This window comes from Schistocerca gregaria, chromosome 2, assembly GCF_023897955.1.
Source record: "Schistocerca gregaria isolate iqSchGreg1 chromosome 2, iqSchGreg1.2, whole genome shotgun sequence".
Taxonomy (NCBI): domain Eukaryota; kingdom Metazoa; phylum Arthropoda; class Insecta; order Orthoptera; family Acrididae; genus Schistocerca; species Schistocerca gregaria.
The window spans coordinates 837,652,760-837,675,980 of record NC_064921.1 but is presented as its reverse complement, the minus strand read 5'-3'; the positions used below and the strand labels follow the sequence as shown (position 1 = coordinate 837,675,980).

The following is a 23,221-nucleotide window of genomic DNA, read 5'->3' as shown; positions in this document are numbered from 1 at the left end:
AGTTTTAATCTGCCAGGAAGTTTCATATCAGCACACACTCCGCTGCAGAGTGAAAATCTCATTCTGGCAAGTACATCTTATTGTTCATCACACTGCGAACTATCGTTTTCCCCCAAAGAAAAGGGTGGTTTCATTGATGCCTTTATGTCACTCCGTAAAGTCTTTCCATGTCGATTATGCACCATTATACCTTTCAGCCAAATTTCTAACTTATGCGTCGCAATGGAAGACAATTACGGGATTTCGAAAAAGTGATCCTTTAATTCTTTTGTGCAGTGTATCTATAAATGACCTACACAGACCTTCAGACGATCCACATTGATACGCTGTTGAATCTCAGAATGAACAAATGAAACGTATTGTACATAAATGGGCAGAGAGATCGATTATTGATGGATCACACGATCACAGGACAATTACTGGGTCAGTCACATATATAAATTGTCTAGGAATTTGCGTATGTAACGATTCAAAGTGGGCGAGTGCAAAGGAAAGTTAATCGCAGGTAAGGCAAATGACAGAATGAGATTCGCTGGAAGAATCCCCAGGAAATACAATCTACCCAGAAACGCGGTAGTTTACAAAACATACGTTCGACCAATAATTGAATGTCACTCTTCAGTCTGGAATCCGTACCAGATAGTATTGATAGAGGAAAGAGAGAACATCCAATGAACAGCAGCACATTTCGCTACAGATTTATGTAGTAAGCGCGGAAGCGTCACGGAAGTGATCAGCCAACACTAGTGTGGTGTGGTTTAATGGCAAAATTCCTAGATCATATGTCCCTATAAGATACAACCAAAATATTACTTCCTCCTACGTATATCTTGTGGCAAGACCACGAAGGTAAAACTAGGCACATTCGAGCTCACATGAAGGCTTACCAGAAATCATTCTTATCGTGACCCATTGCACACTAGAGGAGGAGGAGGAGGAGGAGGAGATTAGTGTTTAACGTAGCGTCGACAAGGAGGTCATTAGAGACGGAGTGCAAGCTCGGGTGAGGGAAAGATGGGGAAGGAAATCGGCCGTGCCCTTTCTAAGGAACCATCCCGGCATTTGCCGGAATCGATTTAGTGAAATCACGGAAAACCTAAATCAGGATGGCCGGAGACGAGATTGAACCGTCGTCCTCCCGAATGCGAGTCCAGTGTGCTAACCACTGCGCCACCTCGCTCCGTCATTGCCCACTAGAACATGAAAATGAGGGAGTACCACAGTTACACAAATCACCCTCCGCTACACACCGTAAAGTGGCTTGTCGAATATATGGATGTAGATGTAGAGAACAACTGCTGAAATTTATTCAGATTTATAGCGCCATGTAGCGCTGATGTATTGTAGTGCAGACGTCTATTTATTAAGTAAGAAACTTACTTATTACTGCATAAATCATTGCATTAAATAACTAATAAATAATTACTCTTTTATGTGCATTAAAACTGAAATGGTAGCCATGCTGAAATTGAAATAAGTTCTGCTATTATGAGAAAACGTACAGTTGTATCCTTGAAGTGGGGTTTAGTACAGGGTATTATCAACTCATAGAGTACCTCTTAAATCCTGAATGTGTGTGCCACATCCTACAGTCCTGCTTGGAGGTGCTGTGACGAATGAATGGGTCAAAGCTGCCATGCTAGAAGAAGTTAATTGTTTCTGCACTTGTTGGTCTGGTGGATTGAAATAGCTGGCCAAAACTGTTTTTCCACTGCTAATATGACCAGGTGTGCCCTCATAACATCTACTCAGTGACATCAGTTATATTGTTACACTGCCACTGTTGCTATCAACAAGATCCACTTACAAGTATAGTTCCCAGAAATATTCACGAAGAGCCAATCTTATATTAAAATATTATTTCAATATTTAGTTTGTTGGTAATAATAATAATAATAATAATAATAATAATGTCCATCTTTTATACCCCTTAAGTATTGTCATTACATAAATTTTGTTGGCCTTTTCTTTTTTGCAGTAAGCAAATTCAGTTTAAAGTATTTCCTGTTTTGAGTGTACCTCAAACAGTCTTTTAATTTGATTTTTTATATATAATTTCTAAGTGTTTCAGAACATTTACCCCAATGGCACATTATTTTGCGTACTCACGATTTTCAAACGAATATCTATTGTTGTGCAGATGATAATATTTTCTTGTTTTCATGACTTTTACAACATAATTCTGATACATATGATGCATTTTGTTTACTCAGATGTACGCCAGGTATAAAGTGAGCACTTTCAATTCATTAGGCATTGTCATTGAACTTTTTCATTTATTTTTGTCTATCAGTAAATCCAGTTTACCTTCATTCATACTACATAATCTCATTTCAGTGCTGATAAAATTTATATTGCGAGCATTTGCCTCTTTCAGTTATGTTTTTCTATGGTGCAATAATATACTCTCAGTTCGCTAACAGTAAAGTCATTTGAATTGGTTCAAAATGTAGAATTTAAACGTTTATTTGTCACTCATTCTTTTAATAAGTTCAAAATTTTTCTTCACATAACTGTACATATAACATGCCATATTATCTCCAACAATAGCTCAGTTAAATTGCATTTATACATTTCAGTTAGATGTAGAATTGTATATTTTAATTCATTACACTGCTAAGTAATAAAATATCATGCAACAATAAACACAAATTCAATAATCAATTGATATAACATTAATTATTACATGAAACAGAAAAAACATTGTGTGTGGGTGTGTTTGGAGTGAGTGAGTGAGTGAGTGAGAGTGAGGGGGGGGGGAGAGGGAGAGACAGGGAGAGAGGGAGAGGGAGAGGGAGAGAGGGGGAGAGAGAGAGAGAGAGAGAGAGAGAGAGAGAGAGAGAGAGAGAGAGAGAGAATGTACATACACATGCAAGGCTCAGGACATCAATTGAAGTACATATCAGGAATTAATTTGGCATTATTGTACTTTAGTAGAACTGTCACTAAGGAATCTGAATAAAAGAAACAACATGTGTGCAGTATTTCCAAGAGGAATATAATGAACTAAAAACCACAAGTCCACAGATATTTATGAAAAACAGAATCAGTTTGTGGTGCACTTACATAATGAAGAAAAAAGTGCTTGCTCTTAGAAGGAAATGTTGCATATTACATAGTAACTGTTTGTGGGGAATTGCAGATATGTTATAAATGATAACTGACATACTATGCATATGGTGGAATGATTTGTACTTGCAATGTGCTTGTCACAGAAAAGTGAGAGATGAGTTGACATGAGAAAGAAACTTTACAGTGTACAAACAATCTTTCTGTTTCATGTAGCCAGTAGTGTTATTAATGTCTAGATCTAACTGAAACAGCATGTTTAAGTTGTTTGCATATAATTTTCAATAATGTACTGTATCATAATATTAAAATATATTACTTTAATAAGTACTTCATCTACAGTCTGTTAGACTATTAACTACTAAACACATTGTTTAAAAAAGAACTTGTATGTTTGCCCTGATACTCACACTGCTTCCTTGCATACAAATTCCTCAAATACACATTAAAACATTTTTAGCTCAAGAATGTCCATCGAAAATTTTTGAAAACTTACAATACATTCCATTTACTCTTATAACTACCATCATTGACATATGCCATTTTGTTTTACTTCATGCAGTTCATGTCATAGAACTGTTTGGTATATTTTAATAGCACTTTTTGATGTACTCTTCAAGTAAAGAAATGGCCCACTGAAGTGATAAAATTGTTTGATCCATTCATTACTATAAAATGTGGTCTAATCACTGGCATGACCATACATAAGCATGTTAGAAAATAAAAGCTCTCATATTTAGCCAGAGACAGCCACATAGTGGTTAAAGACTTAAATGAGTGATCAATCATGTGTGGTGTTTTTGCACACACCACACAACTTCTTTAGGTAATATGTGCATAAATCTGATAATGGATAATAAAATTTTATAAAAATGATGATACACAGTTTTACTTTATAATAAAGCTGTGCTACCACATACAATTTCATAAAATATAGTTTTTTCATAATTTACTTCTGTCATTGCAAAAATGGACTTCCTAAATTTTTTAATTCTGTGTTGTGCTTCACAGTCAGTCTTCCAATACAGTCTTTTGCCACAAAAAAATGGTCATAATATTTAAAATTTCAAAACCTACATAATTTCAGGCAAATTTCAATATCTTTCAGTTAAGTAAGTAAAATGAACACTTTTCTATTTAACTAACATTTAAGTCCCAGAATGCTCATTGTTTATGCAGAACTCCGTAACTGTTTTGAAAAATCATTTCTTTCTGAAGTTACAATGACTTCTGTTGTTTATATTGCTGTTAAGAGATTTCTCAGTGTTAAAAGTGGCCTATTACTACAACGTAAATCAGTAAATGAAATACATGTTGATCTAACATATTATTTCATAGTTTTAATGAATACTGCACAAAGATTATTAATTTACTGTGAAGTTGTAATAAGTATTGTGCATTTGCCTGTATCTTTTAAATGTACATATACATTTGTTGTTGGAAATTCAGAGAACTAACGATGATTCTTTGTAGATGTGACTGTATATAGTCCACAAGCAGGTTGGTTATGTGAAGCAAGGCAAACTAAGACCAGTGGCTCAGCTTATAAAATACATTTTATCAAAGCCAGTAGTCCAGAGATGAATAATATCCCCCTCCACCAAACCCATCACCACGTAATATCCCACAAGCTCTGGACCATGAGCCATTGGTCATTCTTACTTAGAGAGTGTCAGTCAGAGATGACTACGTATAGGAACTAGAAAACTTGGCAGATGTTCAGCTTTTATGAAATTGTTACCACAAAACATACATTTAGCACTGAAACTTACATATTTTTTACTTATGTAATTGTTATCTCATTTAAGATAATTACAACAAAATAAATTGCTTTGCACCATTCTCTTGTAGCACAAGGAAATAGCATCTTGTTAAAATAGTCTTTCAGACTGAAATCCCAAACAGGTGGACAAACAGCTTACCATAAACAAGAACTACAAAAAAATGTATGTAGATTTTCTAATGCCCATGCTGACAAGCTATCATCATCTGGAAGAGACTATTTATCTGTTACTCCTTCACATGTTAACAGATTTAAATATATATGTACACATTATAACTCGAATGATAAAATTATATCTTGTCCTCACAATTTAACACAGAACTACATGAAGTTCATTTTATGCTTGTAGGTAACCTACAAACTTTCACTGGTCGTCTGTTCATCCAGACTTCATCACAATGTTGCCACAAAATCACTGGTAGTTAGTATGTTAGTAACTTACTGTGTTACGAAAAATTACACTTAACAAAACAGATGCTATTCTGTGAATCAAGTTGGTCGCTCCGTTCATTTCGGAAGCGATCGTATAATAGATGTATTATATACCTCGATCATAAGTGTGGAAACTATTATACATGGAACACATTAGAACACGTGACTGTGACATTGCCAACTTCAAAGCATCAGTTTGTGATATGAAGCTGGTTTCTTGGCTTTGGCAATTACGTAAAATGATTGAGGTTTTCCATTTCCTGGAAAGTATTTGTGGAAGACTGCTTTCTTGCGTGACATTTTGGGTGCATAGAAACTGAAAGATGGCTTCTTGTGATGGTGGTAGTGATGGCCATGATGGTCATTGGGGTGCTTGTGCGGCGATACGTAGAAAACCTGCAGACAAACAATGAGAATAATGAGCCTCAAACTTGGATGATGTTTTACAAAACTGCTAAAGTAATTAACAGTGTTTAGTAAACACACACACACAAACGCGCGCATGCACATGCACACACGTTACAGGGCCGAAAGACATAAGGCACACAGAGTTTCCTGCATTGTTCATGATATTCAGCACTAGCTTGTTTTAAATATATTTCACATCAGATGCATCAAAAAACTCTCAATTCCCTAACATTTGTGTTTTTCTAGGAGTATTTCCCATCTAGTTCCCAATTGTTCTGACTCTGTGAGAGGGCAATACAGAAACTGTCATAGACTTTTATTTTTTTCGAAGTCTGATAAACGTATACAGTACTTCCTTTATCAAGTCAGTACAACAGAAATTCTCGTCACTATCACAGCAAAATGCTTAATCTGCATTACATATTACTTTATCCTTTGTAAATAACTTTCTGTAGTATAGAAGTGGCACGAAAACTATTTTAAGAAGACTTAATCTGACATTTATAGATAACTGATAATGTACTTCGCAAAGAGCAACAATTTTTCTTCTTGATTTGCAGCTCATCCAGTATCCTGTAACAAACGATTACACTTCTTTACCACCACATCTTTTCCATTAATTAAATACCGCCACCTAAAAAAGTCTACCAGTATTTGTCTTTCCTGGAACTCATTATTGCCATCATATTCTTTCCATTGTACCTTTGTCAGGTTAAATTACTATTTTTAACTATTATTGTAAAAAATTTGATACTAATCTTTATTACCCTTTTAGTTGCTGCTTCCCACAAATTTTCCAATCGTCTTTGTTGTTACAAATATCGCAACTTTTCCTCAGAGGCATAATTATTGTTCTTGAAATGACTGGTGGTATACAACAACGTGCGATATGTGGAATATCTGGTAATGGTTCTGCCAGTTCAGTATATTTATTTAATTTCAACTATGCCTTAGTATATGTTATTGTTCTGAATTGCGATTTCAGTAATTCACGAATTACATTGAAATTTATGAGGAACACATGTCAGACTATTCGAAAATGTGCTATTTATTAATACTGTTATGTGTCACTGGATTTACTGTTGGTCATTTTCCATCGTACTTTGAAGCTTGCAATTTCCTTATGGCTGATTGTTCATCGAAATCCAGAAGTGTTCCTAATCCATTGGTTTTTGAAACGGGATCGTTCGTGATCTTGAATTCTGTTCGTATCAGACTTTTGCAACCAGTTGTGTCCTGTACCATCTGTAGAATATTGCAGACATACCGACAGTTACTGCCTAAAACGTCCTGGTCTCTTTTCACATACTTCAGGTAATGTTTGTTGCAGTCATTTACTACTGTACAACCAGCAGCGCAAATACCTCAATATTTTGCAATAACTACTCGTAAGTCTACAGTATTATAGTGTTCTGTGTTGCCTTTTCTTGGTGGACTTCCTCGGGATGTCGCCATTGCATAGGTTTGGCCATCTTTACAGTAATTCTCTGTCTGTCACTAAAACGTGTTTGTGATTGAGGTACAGTGAAGCTGAACTTTTTTATTAAGTGATGTAACTGTGTTGAATTTTATTTCAAGGGAAAAAACTCTCAGTCTGATTATTTAACTTTGATTCTGATTGTTGAGATCCACAAGATCTCATTCATCCATAAACCTCAGTCACAATGCTGCTTCTGTTGATAGAGTTCGATATTTCTTATGAGATTTTTCGTAACGGTAAGCAGTTGCATTGTAGTTGCTAAGCTTAAGTAACTACACAAGTTGACTATACCAACTGAATAACCTAATACTGGGACAGTACACATATTAATGACACTGACCATACTGTTCATTTTCAGGTTGGTCATCTGGGTCTTCCAAAAACGCTGTGTGAACATCTCAGTCATTAGTCCTTCATTCGAGTTTGTCCAGCCTAGTAAATTCCGAAATACTTGAGTTCCACCTTCCAGCGCCGTCATAACGGATTTATCGCTTCAGAGCTTGCACAGAAACAGCTGCAACTCTCTTTCAACAATATTGAGCCCGTATATTTTGAGGCCCAACTCTATCTTGATGCCTGAGGAAAAAATTTAAACGACGCTTAACAAACTGTCTAGCTATTGATATTCTGCCGCATGCAAGTTGATATCACTGTAAGCTAGGTGGCTCAGAGTGTATACTTTTTCATTGCCACTTTTTTGCATTGTTCTTCTTCTCCTTCTCCTTACTATTATTATTATTCACGTTTGGGCCCTACCTGACCACGTGGTGTACCATAGGGCATTTTCAGAGTTTTGCTTTAGCTATCCTTTGCACCCACATTACTTTCATTCTCTCAGAATGGGCCCTTTTCCGTTAGTCAGACGTAATTATTCAGGTGTTCTTATATTTTCTGCTCGCCCAGCTGTCGAATCCAGAATGTTCTCATTAATTTTTCTGTATTTGATATATCAAGTTCTGATATTCCTACTTCCTCTACTTCGTATTTTATTGTACACTTTCATTTTATAGCTTCAGTTTTACGTTTTCTGAGACTTTCGTAGGTCTAAGAATCTGTCTAGTTCCAGTATTTTAATAGGCCCACAGAATTTTAGCTTTTGTTTGTCTCACACGCGAATAAGTGTTGATGTGCTTAGTCTGAACAGTCCTCCATTAGTACAATTTGGGCGTAAAATATTCCCAATAGCTCTTCGTTAATTCTTTCCGATTTCTTCAACGTATCTCTTTCAGTTTGAAATGATTGTTTCAGCCACACAAAGACACTCTAGTTTGATTACTGTGTTGTTGTGTCACAGTTGTGTGTATTTTGCGATGCGTTTTTCATTATACATATCCTGTGTAAGGTTGAAAGCTGTTTTTATTATGCAGCAACAAATTTCGTAATTTGTATGGTCTACGCCTATCTCCTGAGTGGTTCCCGAGCGAGGTGGCGCAGTGGTTAGCACACTGGACTCGCATTTGGGTGGACGACGGTTCAGACCAGCCATCCTGCTTTAGGTTTTCCGTGATTTCCCTAGATCAGTTCAGGAAAACATTGGGATGGTTCCTCTGAAATGGCACGACCTATTTCCTTCCTCACCTTTCCCTAATTTGAGCTCTAATGCCTCGTTGCTGACGGGATGTTAAACACCAATCTCTTCCTCTTCCTCCTCCTCCTCCTTCTCCTGAGTGGTTTCGCCTAAATGTTTGAACTGAGAGACTATCTCAATTTTGCAGTATCTAGTTTTTTGATTTATGGGTGCCAAGTTGTCGCTAGACATATACTTGGTTTTTCTCTAATGATATTTGGTGTCCTATTCTTTCTGCTATTTCTTTAAGAGTCTGTGCTGTTTGAGTGTCCTGACACAGAATCGCCAGGTTGTTCCCAAAAGCCAGGCAGTATATTCCAAAATCAATTCTTGCAAATTTAAGTTTTAAGCTTCAGCTTTAGTTTTAGTCATTATTGCATTAATTTTCAAACACATATCTAAGACACGTCGAATCTGCTGTTACCTGGGATTTTTTCTCCACAATAGTGATATCTGGTGTAATGTGTACCAGCATTCGATCTGTCTGAAGCCAGTAATCTGGTATTTCCGTTTTCCACAACTTCTTATGGCTTGGGGTCGCACCAGTTCTTCGCTGGTTCAGGTGGTAATTTTGGCGCAAGATCGAGTGGATAATTCGTGCCATATTACCGTGCCTCTGCTTCTAACTAGTCTGAGCAATATTTTTGCAACAGCACAAGACATGATCAATTGTTTCACCAGTTCCTTATAGAGTGTGCACTTCGGCTCTTTTGCCGATTTCTCATAAATCTGACAAGGGTTTTACACATACAACACATCACACAACTTAAGGAATGGTAATTATTTTGATGTGATACATAGCAATAAAACGATATTAACAGAATTTTAAAAAAATTGATACAAGATTTGAATAAATTCAATAGTATTTGCAATAACAGTACAGACTAAGAACAAATGGTACTAATAATAGTAGCGACCTACTGCAATTACTACTGCCGATAGTATCGAGAGCAACAGAGAAAGAAATTCAGACTGCTCCAGCTGAGGGCTCTGGGAGTGTAGAAGGTCTGGTGTGAAAGTTGAGTAGTTTGCTACAATGAGGTAAAGGGTGCGTACAGAACGAAGGACAGCATTATTTTCTTTTTTAAATAACTGTGCCGTGAGTTTTCTTTTGAAGCTGGAGGTGTTATTTGTTTCTCATAATGCGGGAGATCATTCCGAGTCGGGTTGTTGCTGCATGAAAATACTTCGACGGTGGCTGGGGTGGGATGTCTGATAGGATCGTGTGTTTCTGCTTTGAGAAGAATATTAAACTCGAGGAAAGAGCTGACTGACTGTAGCCGCTGGTAAGACAGCGAAGAAGATTGACTCCGTCTGCACATAGCTATGCTATCTAGGGACTGTTGTTGTTGTTGTCTTCAGTCAGAGGACTTATTTGACGCAGCTCTCCACTCTAGTCTACCGTGTGCAAGCCTCGTCATGTCTGAATAAGACATAGAACAAACTTATTGTCGTCATACCTTGTGCTATAAGTTTCTTCTTGCACAACAGTAGGGTCCATTCCCTTAGCAAACACTACGTTGCGTATTACGATATGTTGAACTGTCTGTCATGTACCTTACAAAACATTCTGGTTACCTAACATACTTTGTTGCTGATCGGGGCCCGTTAGTCGGTACCCGATAAACATGCTCCAGCAGTATGTGATGGACCTTGTATCCTCTTGCGTAATTGCAGTGCTAGAAAGAGAACACACGTCGTCTGCCAATGCTACCACGAATCTCCAAAGGTTTCCTATAATAACTTATGTTTAAGAAAACGCTTTTGCAAACAAATCAGTTCCTTAATATTCTATAAATTGATCGACAGACAGTCACATACTCAAATCTCCGCTCCGAATCACAGAGAGTTTTTAATTCGAGTACTCTCTCATAACTTTTACACAACAGCCATTCAATTGTCTCTCCATCTTTAGATTTCAGTCAGCCACTCGCAGTAGATAGGGACACCGTTCTGCCACTTTGTCTTCTGAACATCGTGGATTTGCTCCTCTGTATCTCCACTGGTGCACCTCTCGGACGAAAATGTGCAAACTGGGGAAGGTGTCCCAACTTAATAATTAGATAAATAACATGATTCTATCAAACGAACTTCTAGCGTTGTGCCAAGAGTATAGGGGTGGAACATTACGTTGCCGAAATCGGCATGTTACATCTCACTAAGTCTCCCTCTACATTTTTACCACATTCACTTCCGTCCATTAGCAAACTGACACCTCAGATGCGCCCTATCAACCAACATTTCTATTGGTCAAGATGGGCCATTAATTTATTTTCTCCCAACTCGATTCAGTACCTTCTTATTTGTTATTCGATCTACCAATGAAATATGCAGCAACCTACTTTAGAAACATTTCAGAACCTTTTAGTCTCATCTTTTCTGCTTGTCGTCAAGGTTTCGCTTTGGTACAAGGATACACTCCAAACAAATACTTTCAGAAAGGACTTCGTAACACTTAAATTTGTATTTGATGTTAACTAACGCTTTTCTTTCCATTACCGGTCTGCATTTTACACCCTATCTGATTCGACCATCACCAATTGTTTTGCCGCGCAAATAGCAGAACTCATTTGCTGCTTTCAGTGTCTTATTTCCTAATCCCGTCAACATCGCCTGATTTAATTCGACTACATTCCATTCCTCTTCTTTCACCTTTGCTGATGTTCACCTTATAATCTCTTTTCAAGACGCCATCCATTCCGTTCAACTGCTCTTCAAAGTCCTTTGCCGTCGGTGAGAAAATTACAATGTCATATGCAAATCTCAAAGTTTTTCTTCTCCCCGAAATTTTAGAAACTCCTTCTTGCTCAATGTACAGATTGAATAACATCGGGGATAGGCTATAGCACTGTCGCACTCGCTTCTCAATCACTGCTTCCCCTATCATGCCCTTCGAGTCTTATAACTGCAGTCTGGTTTCTATACACGTTGTAAATAACGCTTATTTTAATTTACTGCCTTCAAATAATCAAACCCAGCCAACGCTGTCAGAAGCTTTCTCTAAATTTATAAAATCTATAAACAGAGGCTGAGCTTTCTTCATATGTTCTGGGATGTAGAGTCAGCACTGCCTTGCGTGATATCACATTTCTCCAGAATCCAGACTGACTTTCCTCAAGGTCGGTTGCTACCAGATTTTCCACTCTTCTGGAAACAAGTCTTGTCAGTATTTTGTAACCACAAGTTATTAAACTGATGGTTGGGCTATATTCACAGTTTCTTTGTAGTTGGAATTATTACATTCATCCTTCAAGTATGAGGGTATTTTCCTTAGACATAATGCACAACATATGGACAAGTTTGTCATGGTTGAATCTCCCAAGGTTCTCAGTAATTCCGAGGCCGGACGGTGTTCGAACGCGTCTACATCCAGTGTTTTGAGCGGCTGGGAAAGAACACTAAGATTAATAATCGTAGTTTTAACTCTGGTAAACAAATGTCTACCCACATTGCAAAGGTAGGATAACTACGATGTGTGGTGAAATAACAAACATTACTCCAGGTGACAAATACACACTCATCAAAGAAGTTCAGCAATGGTTTGAACCTGGAGTGCCTGCATCATCACGCAAGGATCTTTTGGGAGACCATGAAAACTTTTGTATTCGAAGAGAGAATTTAAGAGGAAATAGTTCCAAACATAAATACTCACTCCGTCTCCAAAGATCGTAATAAACAAGTGATAAAGTTTTTGAACATCAACAACACCCTATAGCAGCCATCCAAGGAAGAAGTTATGCTGATGACCTTACAATGTATAATGAAAACTATAGAATTCTTGAAGGTAAACCAGCAGTTACACTTTCCAATTTAAATCTCAGAATTTTAGGAACAGCCTTTGGAATTCACTAAAGTAAAATCCGGAATGTTATTGATTTTGAGTCCTTCAGTGATGAATGTTCATAAATCAAATGTAAGACTAAGTATTACTCAATATTTAGCTGTATTGCAGGAAGAAATGAAGATAACAGGAAGAAATGAGAAAAAAGTGAAAAGCTTCTGAGAAGATAGAAAAAAACAAGCTGTCCAAAGTTCAGAGGAACAGAATAATAGTAATGACTTTCGACGTCAATGTGCAACTGGAAAGAAAATCATTTCGAAAGGTTACTACACTCCTGGAAATGAAAAAAAGAACACATTGACACCGGTGTGTCAGACCCACCATACTAGCTCCGGACACTGCGAAAGGGCTGTACAAGCAATGATCACACGCACGGCACAGCGGACACACCAGGAACCGCGGTGTTGGCCGTCGAATGGCGCTAGCTGCGCAGCATTTGTGCACCGCCGCCGTCAGTGTCAGCCAGTTTGCCGTGGCATACGGAGCTCCATCGCAGTCTTTAACACTGGTAGCATACCGCGACAGCGTGGACGTGAACCGTATGTGCAGTTGACGGACTTTGAGCGAGGGCGTATAGTGGGCATGCGGGAGGCCGGGTGGACGTACCGCCGAATTGCTCAACACGTGGGGCGTGAGGTCTCCACAGTACATCGATGTTGTCGCCAGTGGTCGGCGGAAGGTGCACGTGCCCGTCGACCTGGGACCGGACCGCAGCGACGCACGGATGCACGCCAAGACCGTAGGATCCTACGCAGTGCCGTAGGGGACCGCACCGCCACTTCCCAGCAAATTAGGGACACTGTTGCTCCTGGGGTATCGGCGAGGACCATTCGCAACCGTCTCCATGAAGCTGGGCTACGGTCCCGCACATCGTTAGGCCGTCTTCCGCTCACGTCCCAACATCGTGCAGCCCGCCTCCAGTGGTGTCGCGACAGGCGTGAATGGAGGGACGAATGGAGACGTGTCGTCTTCAGCGATGAGAGTCGCTTCTGCCTTGGTGCCAATGATGGTCGTATGCGTGTTTGGAGCCGTGCAGGTGAGCGCCACAATCAGGACTACATACGACCGAGGCACAGAGGGCCAACACCCGGCATCATGGTGTGGGGAGCGATCTCCTACACTGGCCGTACACCTCTGGTGATCGTCGAGGGGACACTGAATAGTGCTCGGTACATCCAAACCGTCATCGAACCCATCGTTCTACCATTCCTAGACGGGCAAGGGAACTTGCTGTTCCAACAGGACAATGCACGTCCGCACGTATCCCGTGCCACCCAACGTGCTCTAGAAGGTGTAAGTCAACTACCCTGGCCAGCAAGATCTCCGGATCTGTCCCCCATTGAGCATGTTTGGGACTGGATGAAGCGTCGTCTCACGCGGTCTGCACGTCCAGCACGAACGCTGGTCCAACTGAGGCGCCAGGTGGAAATGGCATGGCAAGCCGTTCCACAGGACTACATCCAGCATCTCTACGATCGTCTCCATGGGAGAATAGCAACCTGCATTGCTGCGAAAGGTAGATATACACTGTACTAGTGCCGACATTGTGCATGCTCTGTTGCCTGTGTCTATGTGCCTGTGGTTCTGTCAGTGTGATCATGTGATGTATCTGACCCCAGGAATGTGTCAATAAAGTTTCCCCTTCCTGGGACAATGAATTCACGGTGTTCTTATTTCAATTTCCAGGAGTGTAGTAATTATTCGGCTTACCAGAGAACTAGAACAAATGGGTCAAGGTTGGGAGACTTTGGGAAAGGGTGGTTCATCTCTAAAGGAGACCGCATATAGGACACTAGTGTGACCTGTTCCTGAGAACTGCTGGAGCGTTTGGGATCAGCATCAGGTCGGATTGAACTAAGACATAGAAGCAATTCAGAGGCGGGTTGCTAGATTTGTCACCGGTAGGTTTGAACAACACGAAGAACAACGAAGATGCTTCGAGAACTCAGGTGGGGATCCCTGGATCGAAAACGAAATTGTTGTCGCGGAACTGTCTTGAGAAAATATGGAGAACCAGCAACTGAAGATGACTGCAGAATACTTCTGCTGGCGCCAACGTACATTTCACGTAAGGACCATGAAGATAAGGGAATTAGAGGTTTTGCCGAGGCATACAGATAGTGGTTTTTCCCTCGCTACATTTGCGAGTGGGGCAGAAAAGGAAATGACTAGCAGTGATACAGGGTACCCTCTGCCACGCACCATAGGTTGGCTTGCGGAGTATATATATATGTGGATGTTGATTTAGATGTAAAAAGAAAAACAGAAAAGAAAAACAGAAATGGTAGAGTAACAAGCCTTAAGCAGAACTTAGACAAAAAAGAAGCTAAGAACAGTTGGTGTAACGGGGAAACAAGCAGTAATTGGAAAGTCTATCAGTTTGAGAATAAGCAAGCAGATGAAGTTATTAGGCCACAAAAGAAATGCTTTAGAAAGAAGAAAACAAACTACAGGAGATCATGTAAAGATATTATACAAGAGGCTACACAAAAACATTCAAGAGCTGTATGTCTGGGTACGATAGATACTGCTTACAGGAAAAATTAAACAGACCTTTGGAGACAAGATGACCACTTGTACGAATATCAAGAGCTCAGATGGAAAACCAGTCCTAAGCAAAGAAGGAAAATCAGAAAGGTGGAAGGAGTATATAGAGGGCCTATACAACGGCGATGTACTTGAGGGCAATATTATGGAAATAGAAGAGGAAGTAGATGAAGATGAAATGGGAGATATGATACTGCGTGAAGAGTTTGACAGAGCACTGAGACATGAGTCGAAACAAGGGCACGGGAGTGGACAACATTCCATTAGAACTACAGATAGCCTTGGGAGACCCATCCTGACAAAACTGTACCATCTGATGAGACAGGTGAAATACGTTTAGACTTCAAGAAGAATATAATAATTAAAATCCCAAAGAAGCAGGTGTTTACAGGTGTGAAATTATCGAACTATCAGTTTAATAAGTCACGGTTGCAAAATAGTAACCGAATTCTTTAGAGACGAATGAAAAATCTGGTAGAAGCCGACATCGGGGAAGATCAGTCTGGAATACCTAGAAATGTTGGAACACGCGCAGCAATACTGACCCTACGACTTATCTTAGAAGATAAGTTAAAGAAAGGCAAACCTACGCTCCTAGCATTTGTAGACAGCGAAAGCTTCTGACAATGTCGACTGGAATACTCTCTTTCAAATTCTGAAGGTAGCAGAGGTAAAATACAGGGAGCGAAAGGCTATTTACAATTTGTACAGAAACCAGATGGCAGTTATAAGAGTCGAGGGACATGAAAGGGAAGCAGTGGTTGGGAAGGGAGTGAGACAGGGTTGTAGCCTATCCCCGATGTTATTCAATCTGTAAAGGAAACAAAAGAAAAATTTGGTGTAGGAATTAAAATTCACGGAGAAGAAATTCAAACTTTAAGGTTTGCCGATGACATTGTAGTTCTGTCAGAGACAGCAAAGGACCTGGAAGAGCAGCTGAACGGAATGGACTGTGTCTTGAAAGGGGGAAATAAGATGAACATCAACGTAAGCAAAACGAGGATAAAGGAATGTATTCGAATTAAATCAGATGAGGCTGAAAGAATTATATTGGGAAATTAGGCACTTAAAGCAGTAGCTAAGTTTTGGTGTTTGTGGAGCAAAATAATTTATGATGATCAACGAAGTGGAGACGATATAAAATGTAGACTGGCAACGGCAAGGAAAGCGTTTCTGAGAAAGAGGAATTTTTTGACATCCAGTATAGATTTAAATGTCAGAAAGTCCTTTCTGGAAGTATTTGTATGGAGTGTAGCCATGTATGGAAGTGAAACATGGACAATAAATAGTTTAGACAAGAAGAGAATAGAAGCCTTCGAAATGTGCTGCTACAGAAGAATGCTGAAGATCAGATGAGTAGATCACGTAACTAATGAGGAGGTACTGAATCGAACTTGGGAGAAGGGGAATTTGTGGCAAACTTGATTAGCAGAAGGGATCGGTTGGTAGAACATGTTCTGAACCATCAGGGGATCACTAATTTAGTATTGGAGGGCAGCGTGGAGGGTAAAAATCGTAGAGGGACACCAAGAGATGAATACACTAAGCAGATTCAGAAGGATGTAGGTTGCAGTAGGTACTGGGAGATGAAGAAACTTGCACAGGATAGAGTAGCATGGAGAGCTGCATCAAAACAGTCTCTGGAATGAAGACAATAACAACAACAATAATAATAATAATAATAATAATAATAATAATAATAATAACATGTCTGGGTAGCTTCAGGTACCGCTAAGTTTCAGGGTAGAAAATGGAAAACTCGCACGTATCAAAGGAGAATGCTATAAGCTAATGGCCAGATACTTTGAAAAGATGTTGAACTGTGACAAACCGACCACATAACGAAATTCCATTGGAATGTTCCACATGGAAATTCAGAACAACGATGCATCGACTGAGTAAAAGAAACATCGAACATTTAAAATACAACAAAGCCAGAGGTGAAGATAGCATTGCATCAGAGATACTAGAAGCTAATGAAGGTCTAGGTGTCACAGTTAAAAAAGAAAAATTATAGAAGTTCTGGGTCACTGAAACCATTCCAGAAAATTGCAATGATACGCTAATTCAACCGTCTTCATAAAAATGGGGATAAAACAGAAATCAGTAATTATAGAGGCATTTAATTACTACTCGTAAAACAGAAAATATTATCAAAGACTTGTCTAGATATGTTACATTCTCAGTTATATAAACAAGTTAGAGAATGTCAAGCTGGATTTAAGAGTCGCAGGTCCTGTTCAAAGCAAATTCTAAATCTTAAAAAAATGGTTCAATGGCTCTGACCACTATGGGACTTAACATCTATGGTCATCAGTCCCCTAGAACTTAGAACTACTTAAACCTAACTAACCCATGGACATCACACAACACCCAGTCATCACGTCTAAATCTTACACAAACTGGTAAATGAAAATATCAAATAAGATGATGATGTTACTGTTTATTAGTTTTAATAAGTATTGTGATCCGGTAGACAGAGACTCCCGCCTCGAAACCGTGAAGGAATTTACAATAGACAGGAAGCTCTTGAAATAACTAAACGAAGTTTTACAAACATAGTACCTATATTCAATTTTATGCAACAACTTCTAGTACTAAATTCCTTCAGGAGTTACAAGAGAAGACGGTTTGTCGCCTGTGTTATTCAGTCGTGATCTGGAAAAATTTGTAAGGGAATGGAAAACACTAACAACAAAAAGTTAATTACTACATACAACTGGTTAGCTCGAAAGAAACAATAAATTATCTGACACTTCTGAATGCTCAGGGGGATCTATACGATATGAGGTATGTGTACCAGTTTCTTTGGCTCTTCAGTAAATGACATAGTTCGTGATAGTAGCTACTGCCCACTAAAAGCAAATAGAAAATGTATTAAAGTAAAATGTTAAAACATACCAAGGTTCAGCTGAACGCATCATACCTAACTATGGAGTCACCTATCTTATCCATAAGACAAAGCAAAACTGAATCATTACAAGAGCTGCCCCGTTCAGGAAGAGAACCAGGTCACTAGGTGGCGGTACTAGTGAGCATTAATACTTAAGACTTAAATACAACTATTATAACGCCATGAAAACGACGAATATACGACCTGGAGGTCGTGTTCAATTACAAAAGTAATATAAGTCATTTCAAAAACCATGACATGATATATAATCGTTTTGTAATTGTACCCGACCTCCAGGTTGTATCTTTGTCATTTTTATGGAATTATAACTATTGCTGAGTATTATTAATACTCACCAGCACCGCCACCTGGTGGCCTAGTTGTCTTCCTGAACGGCGCAACTGTCTTATGGATAAGCTAGGGGAGTTCATGCCAATGTATGACGTGTTCAAGAACCCTTGGTATGGTTTCACATTATACCTTGTAAGTAAACTGTTTAGGTTTTTATGTTGGTAATGCCATGTAACACTCTATATGAAAATCACTGACTATGCTGTGTGCAGTCTTTGGCTGGTTTGCATTGTTGGAATTTTCTATTGTAGTGTTGGGCAGTTGGCTGTTAACAGCACATAGTGTTGCGCAATTGGAGGTGAGCCGCCAGCAGTGGTGGATGTGCGGAGAGAGATGGCGGAGTTTTGAGAGCGGATGATCTGGATGTGTGTCCATCAGAGAGAGTAAATTTGGGGTTAATACATGGCTTGTTCTTTATCAAAATTTCTTATTTGCTAACTATGCCTATCAGTAATTAGTGTCTTCAGTAGTTAGAATCCTTTATTTAGCGAGCAGTATTGGCGCTCGCTGTATTGCAGTAGTTCGAGTAATGAAGATTTTTGTGAGGTAAGTGATTCTTGAAAGGTATAGGTTATTGTTAGTCTGGGCCATTCTTTTGTAGGGATTATTGAAAGTCAGATTGCTTTGCGCCAAAAATATTGTGTGTCAGATTAAGCACAGTCATCTATAATTTTTCTAAGGGGACGTTACATATGGCGACCCTGCCAGGATTCGAACCTAGCCTACTTACAACCTTAATATATTTGCTATTTGTGTTTAGTGGGTAGTAACTGCTATTATGCACTAAGTGGTTCTTTACGGATCTTGTTTTCAAATTTGCCTGATGATGATGGTGATGATGATAATATATAAATATAAACACGTAATTAAAAGAAATATTCACCACTCAGCCTGTGACTGGCGTGTATTTTTCTAGCGTCCATAATAGCACTGATTCAACCTTCAAATGACGTAAAAATTGGTGTGTATCTCTTATGTGACCTCACGTCACATCTGTTAGAAAAAGAGTAAATAAAAAAGTGCTACCGACCTCGCTGTCATCGGACGCCTGCAGCCTGGAGGGGGCTGTGCGCGCGCGCGACTTCTTGGCGGCGATGAGGTGCCTGGCGGGCAGGTTCCAATGGTAGACGGCGGACGGCTTGCCGTTGGCGGCGAAGCTGACGGGCGGCCGCACCTTGGTCACGTCGTTGGGGTGCGGCTGCTGCAGGCCGTAGAAGTGCGAGTCGGGCGGCAGCTTCACCACGAAGACGTGCGAGTCGCCGGGGGCGGCGAGGCGGCGCGACTCGGCCGCCAGCCGCTTGCGATGGTGGCCGCTGCGCCTGCGCGACAGCCCCAGCGAGCGTAGCAGCAGGTGGTTGTCCGCGCGGCCGCCGCCCTCCACCACCTTGCCGCCCGACAGCCGGCGCAGCTTCAGCGGGGCGCTGGAGGCTGTGGCGGGGGCGGCGACTGCCGAGGAGGTCGCATTACCCGCGGGCGCCGCCATCGCAGACAGGCACGCCAGCGTCGACAGTAGCAGCAGCGGCGTCGCTACCATCCTGCCGAGAAACCAGACACTATGCTTAGAGAACGTCTCATCATTACCGATGTGTAGGTTCTTGCTGGGTTAGGGGAAAGATGAAAAAAGAAGTACAAGCAACAGATGAAAAACAAGCAGATAAATAATATCGACTAAAAATTCAGCTTGAATAACTGGAACGCGATTTTGCCAAATACCACTAGTCAGAAGGTCATCATACATGAGAGTGAACAAGTGAAACAGAAAATAACAACCAATAGATTTGTATCTATATTTATGTACAACCTTGAGTCACCGTATTGTGTGTGGCGGAGAGTGGCATGTACCACTACTGCTCATTTCCTCTCTTGTTCCACTCACATAGAGAGCGGTGGAAAAACGAGTATCTATATTGTCTCCATACGAGCTCTCATTTCTCTTAACTTTGTGGTCCTTACACGAAAGGTACGTTGGTGGCAGTAGAATTGCTGTGTAGTCAGCTTCAAAAACCAGTTCTCCAAATTTTCTCAAGAGTTTTCTTTGACAGGAGCAAAGCAAAGCTTCGCGTTCTGACCCAAACGGACCAGCTGGCGGCGGTGGCCGAGCGGTTCTAGGCGCTTCAGTCCGGAGCCACGCGGCTGCTACGGTCGCAGGCTCGAATCCTGCCTCGGGCATGGATGTGTGTGATGTCGTTAGGTTTAAGTAGTTCTAAGTCTAGGGGACTGATGACGTCAGTGCTTAGAGCCATTTGAACCAAACGGACCAATTGGGACCGACCGACCGACCGCCGTGTCACCCTCTGCCAGTGGAGTGATTTGGATGCGATACAGAAGACAAGGCGTTACCACACCGCTCTGCCAGTCGTTCTCGAGTATCTCGACGTTGGCACCGTTACTTCTTGGTCAAGTAGCTCCTCAGTTGGGCACACGAGGCTAAAAGCACCCCATTCCAGCCCTCGCACCAAGGAAAAATCACTGACAGTACAGGAAATCGAACCTGCGTCCTCCATACAGCAACCAGACACGCTGATCACTGTGCTACAGAAGCGGAACGCAGCCTTGTTAAGACTGCTTTCTCATCAGTTAGCGCACGCATCGCTATGTGCAACGTGCCATTAAATTAACACCAAGGAGAATCTATTTGTGAGCGACAGGGTAAAAGACACTAACGGAAAAAGAAATCACAACATCAACAAGAAGTTGAGCGACATAAACGAAAATTGGTAACCGTGTTTCTTCATTTCAAAGATGATGTCTGTTCAAATTTCGAACCAGTCGCATAAGACTGGCGCTATTAGGCCCAGTATGGGGATGCAAATCAGGATTGTTTTAAATACACGCTGTATCGGTTTTCAGAGTTAGTTACCTTTCAGCTTGGGCATGGTGAGTTGATGGTAATTAAGAATGCCTTTATAGGCTACAAAGATGCCATTATCAACATCTAACTTAGTATGAATGAAATCTTACAATAGGGCTACGAGGAACTGGAGTTTCCTTCTACGATATTGCACAAAGACTTTGCAGGAATGCAGCTTGTATACGTGAGTGCTGGCGGTGGTTGAAGGAATGTCTCTGGATGACTGGGTTCCGTAGGGCCACGTGGCACTGCCGAAAGATCATCGTGTTTGGCGTATGACTGGCGCATCGTGCTGCGCCTGCAGCAGCAATTTGTGCAACAGCTGGCACCACAGTAATACGACGAACTGTTATTAACCAGTTACATCAACGACAGCTCCAACCCAGACGCCCAACAGCGTCCGTTCCACTGATCCCAAAGCACGTCATTTGCAATCTCAGTGGTGTCAAGCGTGAGCTCACTGGGAGGGGGGGGGGGGTTGGTTTTCTGATGAAAGCTGGTCCTGCTTCGGTGCCAGTGATGCCCCTGTGGTGGTTAGAAGGAGGCGAGTTGACGGCTTGCTACTAACCTGTCTGTGTTCTACACACTGGATCTATAGCTGGGAATTATGGTCTGCAGTGCGATTTCGTTCAACAGGAGCACTCTCGTGGTTCTCGCATGCACCTTGACTGAAGAATGGTACGTCAGTCTGGTGATACGATCCGTTGTGCTGCCATTCATGAACAGCACTCCAGGGGATGTTTTCCAACAGGGTAACACTCACCCACGTACCGCTCTTGTAACCCAACATGCTCTACAGATTGTCGACAGGTTGCTTTGGCCTGCCCGATCACCAGGTGTGTTTCCAATCTAGCACATATGAGATTTCGTCGCACGACAACTTCAACATCATCCATAAACAGCAATAACCGTCCGTGTATTGAGCGACCAAGCGCAACAAGCATGGAACTCTGTCGCAGAAACTGATATGTGGCGTCTGTACAATACAATGGATGCTCCTACGTTTGCTTGCTTGCATTTAACATTCTGGCTGTTACACTGGTTATTACCGTACCAGCATTTCACTTTTGCAATGACTTATCTCGCGCTTGGGTTGAGATGTGCTCCTGCAACATTCATCACGTAAGTATGTTAGCTAGACAAATGTATTTCCTAAATTTTATTACTCTACATTAATTATTTTTTCGTGTTGCGAATTTTTCCCGTTGACGTATTATAAAATACAGCTAGCATCAATAGAATCCCGTCTCACGTAACAACCTCTGAAGATTTGTTAAAATCACGGCTATACAGCCTACCCAGACACAAGAATAAATAAAATTAACTGCTTCAAAAGATGAACAGAGAATCATAAAAACATGGGAGACTTCCGTGTGTACTTAAAAACAGAGCATTACTTGTTAATGTACATTACAAACTAAAAAGAAAATCGCGCCAACTTTTTAATCACACGAACTTTTACTACTATTGTTTATTTAAATGATAATTATTTAAAAAAGAAAAGTTTAATGCCTGCACAGATGGACCAGTTCCGCGCAAAGCATTCCTACGGACATCAAAGAATGTTATATCTGACAATGATCTCTTAGGGTCATAAAACTTGGATTTTATTTCGCTATGGCAAAAAACTCCGGGATCAACAAGAAGAACTATAAATTCTTCTATATTTTCATTTCGTATCACCTGTAGACATACAGATCGAGGAAGACAAAGATAGGTCAAAATCAGTTCAGTTATAAGGATAGTGGGTGGATAACGCGAAAGAGTGCTTGGGATGGAAGAAAAACTGGTGCTATTCGAGATCTTTGTGGAAGCGCTGGGCTGGGATTAATTAAAAAAAAAAAAAAGTCTGGGGAAGGGCCTTTCTTTAACGTGGTCCTGGTAAGAAGGGATGCACTGTCGCTTCTTGTGAACATTACAGTTTTAATATTTTGTGCTACGATACTTGTGGGCCTCCGCAGCTGAGCGTTCAACCATGTGAAGGACCCAGTTTCAACTT

General features: G+C 40.5%; 1 protein-coding gene across 1 annotated transcript in view; it reads right to left on the bottom strand.

Moving 5' to 3' along the window:
• Positions 1-2,450: 2,450 nt before the first annotated feature.
• Positions 2,451-23,221, bottom strand: part of LOC126335190 (uncharacterized) — a 412,008-nt gene continuing 391,237 nt past the window's right edge. The window contains exons 2-3 of the mRNA XM_049998189.1: positions 19,402-19,906; positions 2,451-5,680 (exon numbers count right to left, since the gene is read on the bottom strand). Of these exons, the coding sequence (XP_049854146.1) occupies positions 5,468-5,680; positions 19,402-19,906 (718 nt within the window). The 3' untranslated portion in view covers positions 2,451-5,467. The remainder of the gene's footprint in view (positions 5,681-19,401; positions 19,907-23,221) is intronic.